The sequence below is a fragment of the Lynx canadensis genome, chromosome B3, assembly GCF_007474595.2.
Source record: "Lynx canadensis isolate LIC74 chromosome B3, mLynCan4.pri.v2, whole genome shotgun sequence".
Classification (NCBI taxonomy): Eukaryota; Metazoa; Chordata; class Mammalia; order Carnivora; family Felidae; genus Lynx; species Lynx canadensis.
The window spans coordinates 106,698,998-106,718,940 of NC_044308.2; the positions used below are offsets into that span (position 1 = coordinate 106,698,998).

General features: G+C 37.4%; 1 protein-coding gene across 1 annotated transcript in view; it reads left to right on the top strand.

The window, feature by feature from the left end:
• Positions 1–19,943, top strand: part of LRRC9 (leucine rich repeat containing 9) — a 104,440-nt gene that overhangs the window by 53,784 nt on the left and 30,713 nt on the right. The window contains 7 exon segments of the mRNA XM_032593363.1: positions 3,073–3,264; positions 4,369–4,494; positions 6,896–7,030; positions 8,483–8,660; positions 10,695–10,915; positions 12,585–12,707; positions 18,264–18,394. Coding sequence (XP_032449254.1) covers positions 3,073–3,264; positions 4,369–4,494; positions 6,896–7,030; positions 8,483–8,660; positions 10,695–10,915; positions 12,585–12,707; positions 18,264–18,394 — 1,106 coding nt within the window.

Sequence of the window (19,943 nt, forward strand, 5' to 3'; positions counted from 1 at the left end):
CAGCTGCTTCAGACCTTTCTCCTGTGGGTCCCATGCATGCACTCAGTAATGAAGAGGGCAGAACTTCTCCCAGTTGTACTCAGGTTGGCTCCCATACTTTCCAGTAAACATTGGCAGCCTTTTGGGGTCTGTCTTGTTCTCAGGTCCATCAGATGCTGCCTGACGGTCCCTGCTTCCTCTCACATAGGCATGGATACCCCATAGGGCTTGTGGTTGTTGGTGGTTTATTCCTACGACTTCTTTGGGGTCTTATTGGGCTACCTTGTCATGTAACTTTGTTATAAACGTTGTCCATGGAATTTGGGTTTATTTATTTATTCTGTTTTTGTGTGGGGATTCAGAGAGATTGAAAACTTATGCTGCCTCCACCTCTTTATTCTCCAGTAATGAGTTTTGTATGTGTGTTTAATATGAATTATGTTTATCTTGGCATTACAAAAGGTTATGATCTAGTTTAATCACTCACCTTCATTCTTTGAATTATTTTTTTTTTAATGTTTATTTATTCTTGAAAGAGGCAAAGCATAAGTGGGGGAGGGGCAGAGAGAGGGAGACACAGAATCCAAAACAGGCTCCAGTCTCTAAGCTCTCAGCACAGAGCCCACCGTGGGGCTCGAACTCACAAACTGCAAGATCATGACCTGAGCCGAAGTCAGACGCTCAACTGACTGAGCCACCCAGGCACCCCTCACATTCATTCTTATTGTCTTCTAAGTTTTTTTTAATTTACCTTGGAGATATCTCATTTTTACTCTAATTTTCCTTAAGCATGTCTCTAACATAGAGAGTTTCCATACCTGCCTTGCATGCTACAAGTTGCTTCTACAAGGTTGCAGAAAATAAATATATTATTCTTAAGTGTTCATCATCCTGGCCTTGCCTTGTAAATCAAAATACCCAACCTAACACTGTTTATATAATGGAAGACTTGGCTTCGTTAATGATGAAAACATATATATACTCTATGGTTTTTATAGCGTTTTTAAAAGTCTAAACAAGACATCCATACAATAAATTAAAAAGTCCTAGGCTGCATGTTTGTCATTCGCTCACCTGAACTATCAGGAAAAGAGTATCTGAAAGAAAGCAATAAGAACAGATTTGTTTCTCTGAAAATAGCTCCACCATAGTCAGAGTAGGCCGGGGAAAGACAAATATATATATATATAGATTATATATATATATATATATATATATATATATATATTATATATATATATATAGCTCTTTGCAATCTTAATCTGGATTATGTGCCTAATTTTTTATTGAAATAATACTTCTGTCTTATCTCTTCCAATGAAAAACTTATTGTTAAAGTGTTCTTGATGTCTAGAGAGAGCTAATTTATATTTAGAGAATGAACCATTATCCCCAAGAATAGTTAAAGGAGGTGTTGTGGGTTTTAATCTTTGTAAATTGGCTGTGCTATACTGTGATTTAAGGATTTAAACTGAAGCACAAGAACTATTAAGACAGAAAACTCTGCTACAAAACTGAAAATACTTAATATCTGTTTTATATCTTGGGATTACAAAAATGAAGATCCTATCCTCCTTTTCAAGGAAAGAAGACAGTTATCTTTTTATGATGCATGGTTCCCAAATGCTAGTCTGCATGTAAGTGCCAGAATTTGGGACAAGTTTTTACCACTTTATGATGAAAACTGGGAAAAGACAGGCCATGTAGTAAATCTTTATAAAGCCAAAAAAACTGTTCTAAGTCTAAGGACTTTATGTCCTTAAAGAAATCAAGTTCATTTTTAATCCATAGTAATATTACTTTTTATTTTTAAAAATATGTTGCAAAATATCTTCTTAAAGTTCTTAATCTCTTCTTTGTTCTAAGTCTGAATTAGTATACACCTTAAAAGAAAATTTTATTTGCAACAAATAGAAGTAACAAATTGAAGTCTTAAAGACTTCTTACAAATAACTAGATGAATATCTGAATAGATAAATGTCTAAAGACAAGACACAAGAAACAAAACCAAAATTTAAAAATGGCTCATACAAAACACATGGAAAGATGTTCAACTTCACCGGTCATAAGCAATGTAAATTAAAATAAGGCAGATGAATTGGTGGGTATTTAAGAAAATGAACATTCTCATATTCTACTGTTGGAAGAAAAAATTGGTACAAACATCCTTGAATATTATTTGGCAGTATTTATCAAAAATTTTAACAATATAGAAATCCAAACTAAGAATCACATTTTTAAAAATCTCTTCTGAAAAAACATGAGAGTCTCAGTTAAAGTCTCATGATCATGGATGTTTGTGGTAGTGTTGCCAAGAATTAGAAGCCACATAAATGTTCATAGTAATATGTTTAAAATAATCCTAATTATTCACTTATTGGAATATTATACAATCAGTACAATATTGGAATATTATCCAAAACCATTTTAAAGAATATTTAATGATGCATGAATGTGAAAGGGATACAAATTTCTATGTAATACAATGTTTTGTGTAAGACTATGTGTGCATATAATTGAAACAATGTTTTCAGTGGCTCTTTTTTTTTTCTTTTTAAGCTTATTTATTTATTTTGAGAGAGAGAGAGCAAGCAAGGGAGGGGCAGAGAAAGAGGGAGCAAGAGAGAGTCCCAAGCAGTCTCCACACCGAGGGTGGAGCTGATGCGAGGCTCAAATTCACAAACTGTGAGATCATGACCTGAGCTGAAATTTCTACCTCTGAAGGTGAATCTTTTTTAACCAGGCCATGGGTTCAATGGTATAAACCAGCAGCCCAGAAAGTAAAAGTATAATTCCTTGTTTTGGGGGGATAAATTATCTTGTCAGTTACTCTTCAGTTTCTTTCCTAGGAAAACAAATACCTGCCTCTCTACCTTAGAAGGGTGAAGTGAGAATTGAGGGCTAAAAATATAAGACCTGTAGCTCTTTGGGAGAATACATATGTTGATACCATAATGCAATATATCTACTGTGTAGGTTTTCTGTAAGAATTACCAAAAAGCATGTAAATACTTAGTGACTCATAGAGACAAGAACTCTGTAAACAGAAACTGTGACCCTTTTCAGCACCACTTCTATTTGTATGTGTTGCAGTATAACCTTGAATATTTGGATGCAAGCCATAACCATGTGATAACGCTGGAGGGATTCAGAGGTCTGATGAAACTCAAGCACCTAGACTTGAGCTGGAATCAACTGAAAAAGTCTGGTGATGAAATAAATATGTTATGCAAACACACCGCAAGCCTTCTTACTCTTGATATTAGGCATAATCCATGGCAAAAGGTACGCAGCAGATGTATTTATAAAAAAGCAAAGAATCATTTTTATTTCTAAGCCATTTTCTTGGTACTATTCAGCAGTAGGCAGAAATGGGCAAACTATCTTTGTTTTACTAGAATTCCTTTAAGTATTTTGTAAGTTGAATTTAGTGTAGTGATCAAATGAATTAAATGTTACTATAAGGAAAGCTTTTTTTGATAAGCTCTAATAGTTTGAGAGTATGGTGGCTTTAAGAGTGTTAGATACCATTGCTATTTGCAAACTTTGGGAGGGATTATACAGTTCAGTGTACTAGAACCTATTGTAATGAAGCATGGGACCAAGAATAATAGAATACAGTGAGAGAAACAGACTATTAAGGGAGGGAATACATTTGTTACTTCCCCTGATAAACCTGCATTATAGAGGCTTATTTTCTGCTATAAAAGGAAATTTGATTAAACACTATTTTTTTCTCATCACAAAAATACACAGATTCGTGCTAAGAAATTTCAGTATTCAATGATTATATTCAAGGGTATCTCCAAGGATTTAAAATAAGCCCCAAGCCAATAATTTCAAGAATCCTCCTTTCCTTGCTTTTCAAAAATGAATATAAGACTGGGTTCAATATTTTAAAAAGAGGCTAATGATTGGTTCTGTTAAATTGGCCAAGTTACTATGTTTACGTTGTTCTATTTCTTTTTTGCTCGGGAAAATTGAAGGGTATTTTTCTTTTGCCAAAGCAGACACAGAATGTGTACAGCTATCTTCCCGTTGCCAAACTAGATGCCAAGGGCTAAAGATCTATAGAGACTTGCACACGGAGCTAACTGCTGATCTAGAAGAACAGGAGTTCACTGCCATTGTTCTCTGAGCACTTTTCATCACACTTTTCAACAGCTTATAGCCAGAAGTCATCTGGCTTCAAACAAAACAGATTAGTTTTTAAACAGAATTTAATTTCAGCTACTGAAGAACTAAGTTAGGCCCTTATTTTTAGATATATATGAGAGTGGGAGATGCATAATTTTGAATTACATGGGAGGAATGAAAAAGCACACTCCTTTCCATGCCATAACATATGTAATATTTTGTAAAAATTAACCTTTTCGTATTTCTCCCAAGCCAGCCACATTAAGGCTGAGTGTTATTGGCAGATTAAAGACTCTCACTCATTTAGATGGACTCCTCGTTTCTGAAGAAGAAACAATAGCAGCAATGAAATTTATTACTGGAACAAAGATTACTCAGGTTGGGTTTCACTATTTAATATTTTTTGTGCTGTTTAGAATATACAAGTTATATATTCCATACCTTGCTTGTTTTTAAGATTTTGTGTCTTCTTTTAGCACGCTAACAAAAAAAAAAAACAATCAATATGTAACAACCATATCACTTGAACTTTTTTTCCTGTTTAAATGTATCTTATTTAAATACCAACTAGTTGTATGGATTCTCATCCCTGCACACTACCCCCAAAATGCCTCCTGGGTAATTGTATTTTTTCCTAGACAACTTGAAAACTCACCAGAGTCCTTTCTAGAGCCTACATGAAAACAAGCAACTTTCTGTGGACAAAGTAAGCTTAGAGGCCTTGATAAAGCATTTAGTGAATTACCTATCTAGTATTGACATTACTGGCTGAAACAAAACAAACAAAACATAACATAATTAATGAACTTGGGCAGGGGGCAGGAAATGCCCATATTATGCAGATTAAGAATGCTGTACTCTGGCCAAAATAGCTGCAATCCTAAACATCTTTACCCTAGTTCTCCAGCTATGTACTTCTTGTGAGGCATTTGAATATTAATTCCTTATGTAATGTTTAATTTTGGATCCACTCAAAATGAAGGGAAGAAACTTTTTTATTGATAAAAAAAATATAATTAACTCCTGAAGAAGAGTTGGGGATTTATCCTACCAGAAATCAAAACTTACTAAAATCCTTTAAGACAATGTAGAGTTGGGACAGACCAATAGCACAGAATATAAAGACCAAATGTAGAACCATACATACATGGAAACTTGATAAATTACAGAACTGCCTTTACAGACCAAGGAAGCTAGTCAATAAAAGGCACTGGGACAAGTGCATTAAGACTTCACTGTAAAAGTCAAAATCAAAAATGTTTTGAAAGCAAAGAGCAGAGGGGCGCCTGGGTGGCTCAGTCAGTTAAGCGTCCGACTTCGGCTCAGGTCATGATCCCACGGTTCGGTTCGTGAGTTTGAGCCGTGCGTCGGGCTCTGTGCTGACAGCTCAGAGCCTGGAGCCTGCTTCGGATTCTGTGTCTCCCTCTCTCTCTGCCCCTCCCCTGTTCATGCTCTGTCTCTCTCTGAGAGACACAGAGAGAATAAAAATAAATAAATAAAACATTAAAAAATAAATAAAAAACATTAAAAAAAATTTTTTAAAAGCAAAGAGCAGAGATTATCATTATGTCCTTGAATGAGGGAAGAATTCATTACACAAGAAACCAAGAGCATAAATATAAAAGACTGGATTTGTCTACTTTAAAATTAATTCAACTGTTCCTTAAAGGGCACACCATAAAGAAAGTGGAAAAACAAGCTACATACTGGGAAAAGAAATATGCAACATGTCTAACTAACAAAAGATGCTATTTGCATATCCTGAATATACCAGGAAAAAGACTGCCAATCAAACAGAAAAGTAGGCAAAAGGTGCTGGAGAGGAAATCAGAGCAGCCAAATAGTAGGAAAAGATGCTCCATCACATTAGTATTCAAGGAAATGAACATTAAAACTGCATGAGATAACAATTTACAGCCACCAATTGGCAAAAGTTTTAAAGCCTGACACTATCAAGTTTTAGCAAAAATTTGAACTAAAAGTTACCATCGGTATAACCACTCTGGAAAATAATTTGGCATTAACTAGTAAGGCTGAATATATAGTTAACCCTATTACCTAGCAAGTTGTGTATATTCCAAAGAAACTCTTGCATGTATGCAGCAAGAGTCAAGAATATTCATAACAGCAGTGTGCAAAACTGAAATCAGCCCCAATGTTCACTGATGGGAGAATCGATAAGGAAATACTGTACAGCAATGACATATGAATGAACTACAGCTACGTGCAGCAGCCTAGATGAATGTCACGAACACAATGTTGAGCAAAAAGTAAGTCATAGAAGAATACATTTATATTATTCAATTTACAGAAGGTTCTAATATGTGTAAGATTAAATGATATATTGTTTATGGGCACAAACATAGGCCTATAAATAAAGCAAATGAATGGTAGATACAAAATTTGAGATTGTGGAGCATTGGTTGATTCACATGAGGTGAGTGATGGCTCTGGAGGGGAAGGAGAGGAAAAGGATTAGGATGGGGCACACAGGGAGCTTCCAGAGTGGGAGAAATATTCTAGCTCTGAAACTTGTTTAATGAATGGATTATATGGGTGTTTGTATTATAGCAATCTTTTATAACTATTATTTTGTAACAGTCTGCTAAAACAAAAAGTGAAATATATCTAGATATTGAGAACATTTTAAGGCAAAGAAAATGTCATATTTTAAAATTATTCATTGTGCCACTCAGCAAGAAAAAGTACTTTTAACTATATATAAATGAACCTCTATATTCCATTTCCTTTATTCATCATGTGTTTTTTATTTTATTAGTTATCGCTCTTACGGCATTCTAGTACTAAAGAGGAGAGACCACGGACACTTAGTATATGGCCTTCTGCCAAAATTCTGACACAGATTTCAAAGTTGGGACCACATTTACATGTGAATGGAAACTGGTACTTGAAGGTAAAAACTAATTCTGTTTAACTAATATAAAAGCTTAATTTCAATTGATTTTTAAATTCTTTTTAACATTTATTTATTATTGGGAGACAGAGAGACACAGAGCATGAGCAGGGCAGGGGTAGACAGAGGGGGAGACATAGAATCTGAAGTAGGCTCCAGGCTCTGAGCTGTCAGCACAGAGCCCGACGTGGGGCTCGAACTCACAAACTGAAAGATCATGACCTGAGCCGAAGTCAGTCGCTTAACCAACTGAGCCACCCAGTCGCCCCAATTTCACTTGATTTTTAATCAGCTTTGGTCCATGTGTCTTAAAGAGGGCACAGATAGGTAAGGAGCAGAAAACTGTAAGAGCCAAATCAAAATTAAACAGGGACGTCAAGTCATGAGTGGTAATGTCATGGGGACTAGGCCTTAATGGCAGTCACCATAGAGCTGGAGATTTAGGATAAGTGTATGCTACAAGACCAAAGGGTAGATTTTGATAATGTACCAAAAGAAGCAAGCAAACTTTAGAGCACAGAACCAGAGATCAAGCCAAAATTTTGGGTGACAAGGTAAAAGAAATAAAGAATTCTGGCATGACACTAGGGGAACTGGTCACAATTCAGCCAAGGATAGAGCACCAACAGCTTCTTTTTGTTGCACAGAGCATCCTTATGCCTCTTGCCAAAGACTGAACCTGGGTTAAGAGAAGCTGACCCTTGAAAAGGGAAGAAATCAATGGCATTATTTTATTACAGGATATATACAGACATTTAGCTGTGATGCATGCCCAGTGACAGCTCTGCCTGACCCCACGGCGAGTTTTGGAATTAGAATGGCCCTTTAAATTTGTCCCAAGTTGGGCTGAGATGGCCAGGTCTTTATATCCTTCCATCATTGGATTTGGGCCAAACTGGGAAGGAGCATGACCTTGCACAAGGCAGCTCTCTGCAGCTGAGGCTGTCCCTGAAGGAGCTGACAGCCGAAATCTTTCTGCCCACAGCACTCCCAGCAGCTGGGACAAGTTTTTCACTGCAGGAGAATCTGACACAGCACAGTGTCCATAAGACCATATAAGTCCCTCTTGGGGTTATAATCTTGTCAAATTTTACCCTTTTGTAAGTTTCACAATGTCTTTAGTTCCTGAAGGAATTCTTTTTTTTTTTTTTTAAGTTTATTTATTTATTTTGAGAGAGAGAAAAAGCGAGCAGGGGAGGGTCAGAAAGGGAGAGAGACAGAGAATCTCAAGCAGTGCAGAGCCCAATGTGGGGCACAAACTCAGGAACCATGAGATCACAACCTGAGCCAAAGTCAGACACTTAACAGACTGAACCACCTAGTTGCCCCTGAGCCCCTGAAGGAATTCTTTTGCTGTTACTTACCACATTTGAATGATTTCATTAGCCTTTTTTAACATTGAGTTTATTGATACCGAGTCAGAAGTAACATAAAATGTGAATTATTCTACAGATAACTGCTTTAAATTTAGATGGACAACATCTCTTTGAAATCACAAATTTAGAAAAATTGGAAAATTTGAAATGGGCATCATTCAGCAACAATAATCTCACTAAAATAGAAGGCTTGGAATCCTGTGTTAACTTGGAAGAACTCACGTTAGATGGAAACTGTATCTCAAAGATAGAAGGTATCTGAGAATTTTAAAATCTTAAAATATGAATGTTTAACTAACAAGAGCCAAAAAGGAAAATGTGGAGGACAGAATTTTTTAGGAGGAAGATGTCTACAGAAGTTCCAAGAAGGTTTGGGGCAGAGTGTTCCGAACACTTACTAGTGGGATCTGTGACCAGTCACTATATGTAATGAGCCCAGCTAGCTGACTTTCAGCTCTGACTTCTCTCTCCTCTCCTCTGTCCCACCTATAACCAAACCTAGCACATTACAAACTAGAAAGTAATTAGTATCTGAATGAGAATGAATGAATGAATGAATGAATGAGGTGTGCTTTTGAAAAAGATAAAGCAGCCCAGTTGATTTTTCAAAGTATGGAATTAAGATTACCTTTGGAAATTTGAAGACTTCAACAAAAATGAAAACTACTCACTAGAGGTTGAAAATTATCAAATGTACTATATCACCTTTTATAGGGATCCACATAAAGTACAATGAAGCAGCTTTACTAATTAATGTTGGGTATGCGCACACACACAAATATACACATTTATCTGGGTATAGAATATTTCTGGTTGTATGATGATTTCCACTGGCTAGAAAAGAGACTTAATTTATACTTTATTCACTTTTGATTGCTGGATTATTTTTAGCACATGTGTGTACTTTTCCATAAAAGTAGAAAATTCTATTTCAAAAAATTACATATGCAAAAGCAAGTATTAGATATCTTTAAAAACAGTGTGTATAACATTCATTATATTTTATTTTGATGGCTCTTAACAATCTTCTTATAAAACCTGCTTGATCATAAGAATCACTTGGGACGCTTATTGAATATATAGATTCACAGGCCTCTCCTTTGTAGATTTGAATTACGTAAACCTGGGGGTAGCTCAGACATCTCTCTTTAGAACCATCACTAGTCTCTTCCATTCTCACAAAATAGGGTGTTAGTTTTCCTTTGTATGCGTAACTGAGAACTGTTTCCAGTTTCATTTTTATTTCCACCCATCAGCCCACTGAAGGGAAGAATCCTCCAACCTATATTTTTCCTATTACCCACTTTTCAGAGATGATAGTTTTACCTCACTAAGCTTTAACAAATATTTCTCTTCTTTTTTCCAGACACAGATAAGTTTAATGTCCATCTAAGGATTTTTTCTCTGATAGTGTTATCCCAACTTGCCCTAGATCAATTTACTCTCAGCTTGCATAGTCCCATGAGTAAGGCTGGTGTGAAAGGCCAGCATGGATAAAATGTCCTGAGAACCAATTATTTGCCAAAAGCTATAACTGACATATTTCAAATGCAATTCCACTTAATTCCATAACCCCTTAGAGGTAGATTTCAGTATGTGCTTTTGATGGATGAGGAAAATGAGGCACAGAGGTTACAAAGTTTTACATAATATACTTATGATCCCAAATCTAGTGGTTCTACATTTGAAACCAACTCTGACTCCAAAGTTCTCTCTCATCTTTCAACTTGCACTATACTATCTGCAAAATACCTACAGCATATAGCATACTTAGGGGTTAGATTGTGGTGAGAGGTAGCATTTTCTCAAGTTCTGTCTTAAAAGTAGTTTTAAGCATGCAAAGGTAGAATTAGGCCAAGTGGTTCTTTTCAATACAAATAATGCCACAATGAGGAATACTTTCCAAAGTGCTGTATCTACTCCCTTACCTTTAATGTTTTAAAATGGGGGGCTGGTGATGATTTTGAGCTTTGTGTTATTGTGATGGTGAAAATCTTAATTATATAATTTGAAGGTTATTTGAAAGTGAAATTCAATATTTCCTACATAATACAGTCCCTTAATACCTAGGAAGACTGAGTCTACATAGAAATCCAAAATTGGAATTTAATATATTAGCTGGGACTTTATACACATTGTATCCTTCTTGAAAGTCAAAACAATGATAGTACTATAGAGTCTGTAAAGAGAAAATGTAAAGAGAAAAAGTAAAATGGCCAGCCAGTTATTTTTTAAACTAACTTTTCAGTGCTATCTGAATCATTTCTTGAATTTGCTTATTTTTCTAGGCATTTCCAAGCTGACTAAATTAACCCGCCTCAGCATAAATAATAATCTTCTCAATGGTCTGGAAAAACATACTTTTGATAACATGCTTCATCTTCACTCCCTTTCTCTTGAGAACAACAGAATTACTTCATTGAGTGGTTTACAAAAAGCTTTTACTCTGATTGAATTATACATAAGCAATAACTATATTGCTCTCAATCAGGAGATCTATAATTTAAAGGTGACTATCTCAGATGGTAATGTTTTTGTTTTTTAAAATATGTATGGTTTCTTTATATTATGAGCATAATGCATGTTCAATGTATAGGATTTGGAAAATACAGAAAAATGTAAAGAAAATAAAAATCAAGAATAACAAGGTTTACTGAATGTATTTGCATTCAATTTATGTGTATATAAAAACATATGTATGTGTACCATGTCCCCAAACTGATAACCTACTAGGACAATTTTTTTTTAGTACTCAAATAAAATACCCAAGCCCCATCCCTTCTAACTAGTGCCTTTCTCAGTATTTCCAAGGACTCCTCAACCTGGTTGGGGAGTAAGTCTTGAACATTTCCTGTTCTCAGAGGAATTCTTGATTACTTCTCACTTACTTACTGGTTCTTACTGGAGACTCCCAACTCTTTCTAGCCAACTTTGCCCAGCTTTGTCCTCTTTAATTCTCCCAAAGAAACGTCTAAAACTACTGTATAACTGAAGTTTTGAAGGCTTTCCTAAAGGTTTGAATAAAATGGACGTTTACTACAGCACAGAATAGGAATTCACTTCAAATACATTGTGTGACTTAACTATTTCTAAAGTTCAATGGCCATTTCCTACCACTGGGATTCTCACGATGGCCTCTTTCCTTTTGCTGATATCATATTGCTAGGGCTTGATCTCCTACCAAAAACTTATGTCTGTTTCCTGTCTTTCCTTACTTTCAGCCTTCTCCCCATCCTATTCCACAAATATAACTACTTCTTCTAAAGCTGCAGAGGCAACCTTATCAATGGTAGCAGCAACAAAATAAACCATTTTACATTGTGAGACAGAGTAGTGTTACTCCCGCTTGTCTTAACCTCTCCCAACCACATCTACTCTGGGCCGTTCCTGCACAACAAAGACACATCAAAATGTTCTAATAAAAACACATTTTCCCTTAAGATGAATTCTGCTACTCTCTCAGAAGATAGATGTACATGGGTTTTATCCCTTATCAGAAGGCAGTATTTTTCATTCCTACTATATCTATATGCACACATGCATACTATTTAATAGGCCATTCTTCCATAAACAAAGTATATTATTTTAAACTTAGCAAAGTTCCCTCCAAGTCTTTACCACTGATAGATAATATATTTAGCAGCAGTGTGCTAAAAGAAAGAGATTCCGATCATGTATCACATATCACTGAAATATTGTACAAAATTAAAACTTACTGGTCTGAAAGGATAACTCTTGCAATAAAACGTGTACTTAGGGGCGCCTGGGTGGCGCAGTCGGTTAAGCGTCCGACTTCAGCCAGGTCACGATCTCGCGGTCTGTGAGTTCGAGCCCCGCGTCGGGCTCTGTGCTGCCTGCTCAGAGCCTGGAGCCTGTTTCCGATTCTGTGTCTCCCTCTCTCTCTGACCCTCCCCCGTTCATGCTCTCTCTCTGTCTCAAAAATAAATAAACATTAAAAAAAAAAAAAAAAAAAAAAAAAAAAAACGTGTACTTAAAGTACCGTAATCACTAAGAAATGATAGAGTAATTCAAATATTAAAATTCCAGGGTAGTTAAACTCTTAAGGGGAAAAATCTTGCTGGAGTAATACACATAATGTATATGTGTATGGATAGATACATAGATAGAGATAGAGATACATAGATGTATCTTTAAATGTATGTGTTTTTATTACCCAGGGTTTATGCAACCTGGTCATTCTCAACATGTATGGAAACATTATTGTATGGAATCAAGAAAACTACCGGTTGTTTGTAATATTTCACCTTCCAGAACTGAAAGCTTTGGATGGAATCTCCATTGTAAGTTGTTTTTATGACTCACAGCATTTGGTTCAGCCTGCATATTTATATATCCATTGGCCATCATCATTTTGAACATTGCCTTATCACTAGTATGATACTCAGACTTAGGTCTCTAAAGCACATTTTTGATCTGGGTTTTTAAATATTCTCCTTTAGCCAATTTTCTTCTAAATTGAGATGGCAGAAAAGGGAAGATATTGCTTACATTTGCACCCGTTGAATTCGATGCCTGACAAAAATAAAGAGTATAGGGACAGGACAGAAAAATCTGTTCTGGAGCTCTACCATTCTCTTGGGCCTAAAAACAGCTCCCTATTTCCTAGAAAAATACAGTTGTTAATATTTAAGCAAAATATATTTGAACAAAAAACTGGTATGTCAGTGTTATTAGTAAACCGTAAGTAAGGCGATGTTGCTGTCAGATGGAAGGTGTAAGTCCAAGCTCCCCCACTTGGCCTCTGTTGACAACCTGAAGGCATGTGCTTTATTAACTGCTAAGCTCACATTGCCCATTGGCCTCCACTGACTCATAAATGCTCCGCCATTATTACTGTGTGGAAATGGAACAGGCTCCCCAAATATTCTCTAGTAACATTTGTGTGTGTGTGGGGGGGTGCATTACTGCTGGGAGAGGATGAAGATCCAAGCCACTTGCTCAGCAGGGGGATGATAGAGAGGTGCCTTATTACACTAGGACAAGAGTGGAAGACTGTGTGCCCATCTGCTTTTACAGGTGTAGATGGGACCACAATTTATGCCATGGGTTTGGCTGGAGTAGACCCACTCTTGTCTAAAAATTTTCTGGCTTGTTAGGCTTCCCCTTTCCTACTCTTTCGACTATAGAGAACAGGCATTTGTGTGAATTTTTGTTTTCTCTGGTTGGCATTTCTGGGTTTCTGGTTTCTCCAGCACCTAGTCCTGCATATAGGAGGCAAAAACAAAACCCAGTTGTAAAGGAAAACCCACATCTATGTGTTTCCTTTACTCTCACAATTCCCCACACTCACAACACTTCTGATACCAAATGTGTGGGTTTTTCATCATCAAGACAGCATGGTATTGGCACAAAAACAGACACACAGACCAATGGAATAGAATAGAAACCCCAGAACTAGACCCACAAACGTATGGCCAACTCATCTTTGACAAAGCAGGAAAGAACATCCAATGGAAAAAAGACAGTCTCTTTAACAAATGGTGCTGGGAGAACTGGACAGCAACATGCAGAAGGTTGAAACTAGACCACTTTCTCACACCATTTACAAAAATAAACTCAAAATGGATAAAGGACCTAAATGTGAGACAGGAAACCATCAGAACCTTAGAGGAGAAAGCAGGAAAAGACCTCTCTGACCTCAGCCGTAGCAATCTCTTACTCGACACATCCCCAAAGGCAAGGGAATTAAAAGCAAAAGTGAATTACTGGGACCTTATGAAGATAAAAAGCTTCTGCACAGCAAAGGAAACAACCAACAAAACTAAAAGGCAACGAACGGAATGGGAAAAGATATTTGCAAATGACATATCGGACAAAGGGCTAGTATCTAAAATCTATAAAGAGCTCACCAAACTCCACACCCGAAAAACAAATAACCCAGTGAAGAAATGGGCAGAAAACATGAATAGACACTTCTCTAAAGAAGACATCCAGATGGCCAACAGGCACATGAAAAGATGTTCAGCGTCGCTCCTCATCAGGGAAATACAAATCAAAACCACACTCAGGTATCACCTCACGCCAGTCAGAGTGGCCAAAATGAACAAATCAGGAGACTATAGATGCTGGAGAGGATGTGGAGAAACGGGAACCCTCTTGCACTGTTGGTGGGAATGCAAATTGGTGCAGCCGCTCTGGAAAGCAGTGTGGAGGTTCCTCAGAAAATTAAAAATAGACCTACCCTATGACCCAGCAATAGCACTGCTAGGAATTTATCCAAGGGATACAGGAGTACTGATGCATAGGAGCACTTGTACCCCAATGTTCATAGCAGCACTCTCAACAATAGCCAAATTATGGAAAGAGCCTAAATGTCCATCAACTGATGAATGGATAAAGAAATTGTGGTATATATACACAATGGAATACTACGTGGCAATGAGAAAAAATGAAATATGGCCTTTTGTAGCAACGTGGATGGAACTGGAGAGTGTGATGCTAAGTGAAATAAGCCATACAGAGAAAGACAGATACCATATGGTTTCACTCTTATGTGGATCCTGAGAAACTTAACAGGAACCCATGGGGGAGGGGAAGGAAAAAAAAAAAAAAGAGGTTAGAGTGGGAGAGAGCCAAAGCATAAGAGACTGTTAAAAACTGAGAACAAACTGAGGGTTGATGGGGGGTGGGAGGGAGGGGAGGGTGGGTGATGGGTATTGAGGAGGGCACCTTTTGGGATGAGCACTGGGTGTTGTATGGAAACCAATTTGTCAATAAATTTCATATTATAAAAAAAAATGTGTGGGTTTTCCACATATGAGCAATTCTCTGAATTCTGACACTATGTATCTGGAGACAGGATCAGATCCCACACGCTCAATCCCCCAGCACTGCCCCACCCCCACTTCACAAGTCCAGATTGGTACCTATGCTTCTGACTAACCGGCTATCAATAGGAAGTTCCCATCACCCTCTCCTTGGGTTTGATTAATTTGCTAGAGCAGCTCCCAGAACTCAGGAAAAAATTTACTTACTAGATGACTGATTTATTATAAAAGGATATAACTCAGGAACAACCAGATAGAAGAGATGCATAGGGCAAGGTATACAGGAGGGGGCATAGAGTTTCCATGCTCTCTCTGAGCAAACCACATTCCCAGCACTCCACGTGTTCACCAACCTGGAAGTTTTCTGAGGCCCCTTCTTTGGGGTATTTATGGAGGCTCTACTATGTAGGCATGGCTGATTAAATGACATTGGTGACTGATTCAACCTCTAGCCCTTCTCCCTTCTCCACAGGTCAGGGAGTAAGAGTGAAAGTTCCAACCCTCTAATTGTAGTTGACTCCCCTGGCAAACAGCCCCCATCCTTAGGGACTTTCTAAAAGATACCCTTTAACATGAACTCAGGTGTCGTTGAAAGGAGCTTGTTATGAATAACAAGACACTGCTTTCACCTTTATGGCTCTGAAGCAATTTCAGAAACTGGTGTCAGAAAACCAAATATTATAGCAAAACATGCCTCTATGTCTCTTATATAGGAAATTACAAGGGCTTTAGGAGCTATGTGCCTAGAACAATGGATGAAGACCAAATAAATATTTGTTATTGTATATATTTTTAATGTTTATTTATTTTGAGAGAGAGAGAGAATACCAAGCAGTCTCCATGCTCAGTGCAGAGCCCCACATGGGGCTTGATACCACAAACTGTGAGTTCATGATCAGAGCTGAAACCAAGAGTTGGACACTCAACCGACTGAGTCACCCAGGTGCCCCTATATTTATTACTATAAATCACATTATCATAGTCCATTCCCTGATTTTTGATCCTATCATTTATAGCAAAATGATCATAAAATTCAAAAAACACTGTCATATTACTATAATCTCATTCAGTCATTATCCAGTTTGTAATCATATGAAAATGTCTCCCAGGGTGAAGCCACTCAGATTTGCAAGCTTTCATTGGATACCTTTTCAGATTCCACAAGCAGGAGTGGTATCAGAAAACACAGCCTCTCCTTTTCAGGCAACTGATATAATTATTTAAGAGACAATATCAGGGCACCTGGGTGGCTCAGTCAGTTGAGCATCAGACTCGTGATTTCAGCTCAGGTCATGGTCTTGCAGTTCGTGGGATCGGCCTCTGCTAATTGCATGGAGCCTGTTTGGGATTCTCTCTCTCCCTCTCTCCCTCTCTCCCCGCCCCCTCTCTCTCTCCCTCTCTCTCAAAATAAATAAACAAAGATTAAAAAAAGACAAAGAGAATATCATCTCTTGCTCTGAGCCTCTTTTGAAGTGTTAATGTAACATTGGATTTCCCTCATTACATAACTTACTTATTAATTTCTTTACCCCCATAACTGCTATTTCTCCTTCTCTCCATTTATACCCAAATTTTCCCCCTTTGGAAGGGACAATAGGCTGGGCCACTGTGCTGGCCTAGATTGCAGACAACAATATTAGTCTAGTAAGTGCATCCCCCTCAGTCAGATGGGGTGAGAGTATACAGGTGCAGGAATGATCAGCTATTTTTGCCCCCCAGACAATACAACTAACATTCACTGTTAACCCCAATTTTGCCAGATGGGGTGAAGACAAAGCCCACCCCCATCAGGCCTTTAAGAATTTTAACATAAAGTTTAAAAACATAGTTGTAGTTTCTTGCTTAGGAATCATCCCTGTTTCTAGCCATAGTCCCTGATCAGGTAGGAAATAAAAGTTGAGGTGATGTGGAGAAAAATAAAAAGGATAGTGGTATATGAGCATCACCTTCCCTTAGCAAGGATTGCATAGTCACACCAGCATCCTTCCCCAGAGCCACCAGAAAAACAGAGAAGTCTATCCACTGGGGATAGCTTTAGCCCCACTCATGTTCACACTGAATGTGAGTCCTTCATACTTTATCTTCTTGCTTTAGACAACTGACGTTTTAACTGCCCATTCCAATTCTCCATCGAGCTATTACTCTTGAGTAGGATATCTTACTGCCCACTGTTGGACATTATGAGCTGTCAAGTGTGCTCCTTGGTCTGAAGAAAGAACAGTCAGCTGTCTAAATTGGCATGATATCTTCTGTCTCTGTTCTTTTACAGCACTCTGAGCATTTGCATTTACCAGTGGGTAAGCAAAACCCAGTCCGGAGTCAGTATCTATTTCTGTCAAGACTCTCTTGTAGCCCGTTAGGGCTACCAGAATGAGTCTGACTTGCCAAGTTTGTTCAAAGTCTTCCCACCAGGGAAATCTGCCACATGGCCATCTGCAGTCTCTGTCCCTTTTGCTGGCAGACAAAACAGTTCTTATTGGTATTCTGTGCCTCAGAGGGTGCAAGATAAAGATGTCTAGATTCAGTCCATCTCTGCATTGCTGTAGACCCCCAGTATTCACCTATTTCACAAACCCAGGTGGCCACCTTAAGTGAGCATATGGGGATATCTGCCTGTCAAATCCAATCACCTTTCAAACCTGGAAGGAAGTTCTGATGGGCATCAATGTGTCCTACTTTAATGTACTCCTCAAATTTCCATAGGGCCATGCCCCATATGGGCATCTTTTAATAGGCCAGTTTTCCACTGCTCTTCTGCCTAACCATATGGCCAGGCCAGGAACAGTGGATAAAGGCCAAATATATATTTCTTATGATAAATCACAACAATAGACCAGCGGACTCACCACAGCATCATTCCTCAGTCCCAAGGTCCCTAGCCGGTCTGCCTTCTTGTCTGCACCTTTCAGTCTCCTTATATTTATTTTCTAATGTATAGGAGTTTTGCTGTATTTAGTAGGAGGAATAGGGAGAAGTGAGTCCACTCCATTTTGACCTAAAACCAAAGAATTAATATCATTTAGCCATCTGTAAGAGAAGACATCACTTTCTAAATGTCCTTATATGTAGGAACCACCAGAGACTGAGTGTGCAAAAGACTTGTTTGGTGGCAGACTTACTTCTGACATGATTGCAGAACGACAAGGACATTCAAACTTCACCCAAATGCAAGAACTCAGTTGGACTTCATCATCCATCAGGTGCAATCATTTTATTATATGCTTTTTGATATAATTAAATATGCAATTATTGTAATTATCTAAGGTTTTTATTCACCTTATCCAAATATAACTAATAATTCAGAAAGTCATCTTCCCTACTTCAAAATCTCATGCTAATTTCACCACTGATTAAAGTGCATTATCACACAGTATGATTTAAAATGTCAGTAATCTAAGACATCCTATGTCTTCTTCTCTAATAACCAAGCTTTTAAAATTAGAATAGACTAGGTTTGCTCCTCACATATGACTTTAACCCAGTGAAATCTGACTTCTAAAGCTACCATTCTTCTGATGTTCTTCTCACTGTCCTCCTGGCAAATAAATCCTTTCTCTCCTCTCTTTTTCTTATTCTGCACTCTTCACAGACATCTTTAGCCATAATTTTAATTTGTGATGATGATCCTTTAAATTTAACCAAAACCTGAGCTCTTTACTTGAAAATTCAGTTGCTCTTTAGATAGCATCTAGAAGACAACATTCATCTGTTGTCACCCTAGCCAAAAATCTAAAGGTCATTTCTCTCTCCTTTGTCCTCCATTTATAATTGATCACCATGCTCTACAGAGTCCATATTATAAGTATGTCTCATAATTCCCCTCTTCTTTCTGTAGTCACTACCTTTGGCCTAGGTTGGGAAATGAACTATTTTAGAAACTCTCTTGATGATAGTTTTGGGTTTTTGTCTTATATAACCTTTCCTGAAAATCCATACCATCTTCTAAGATGCAAGTTTTATCAGGTCACTTCCCTTCTCAACATTGTTCAGTGGCTTTCCACTGTCTATAGTAAAATGTAAAATCCCTTTGTATGGCATAGAAGACTTGTTCTATTTGTATCTCTTATAACCCTTACCTTCACTGCCCATTACTCTTTATACTCCAGAAATTCTAAAATATTTTAGTTCCTTAATCTCAATCACAAGATGCTGTTTCACATTTCTGCCTTTGCTTATGCTTGTTCTGCTAGCTGGAACTCTTTTTCTAATTTGCCTGACAAATGCTTATAAATTCTCCAAGGCTCATTTGAAGGCTCCACTGTGTGCTGACTTCCCCAGATAGGTTTTTTTTTCTCCCTAATATTCCATTACATCTAACTCTATTATATCATTTTTCCTTTTTTATTTTAATTTTTCTGGATCCCATTTCATGAGGACAGAGACAGTATCTTTTCATATTTGTTATAGCTTTTCCAAATACATTGTGTCTGCACTTAGAAAATACTAATTAAAATATGTTGAATGAATGATTTATTAATGGATAAAAGTATGCCATAATTATAACTACAGGGTTTAGGATTTGTTTAAAAAAGTAGTTAGGGTAACATAATTTACCCTTATGCTCTTCTCTATTAAGGCTCAAAGGACCAAGAAAGCCATGGACTAGGAATCAAACATATTTTTAACTACCAAAGCATTCTTGCAAAGTGGAATGCCATAAAAGTTTTCAGGAGATTGCATAGAAAACTCTTTTTTCAAAGACCTCACCTGCTTTCTTTCCCCTTTTCTTTCCCATCTCTAATGTCTTCC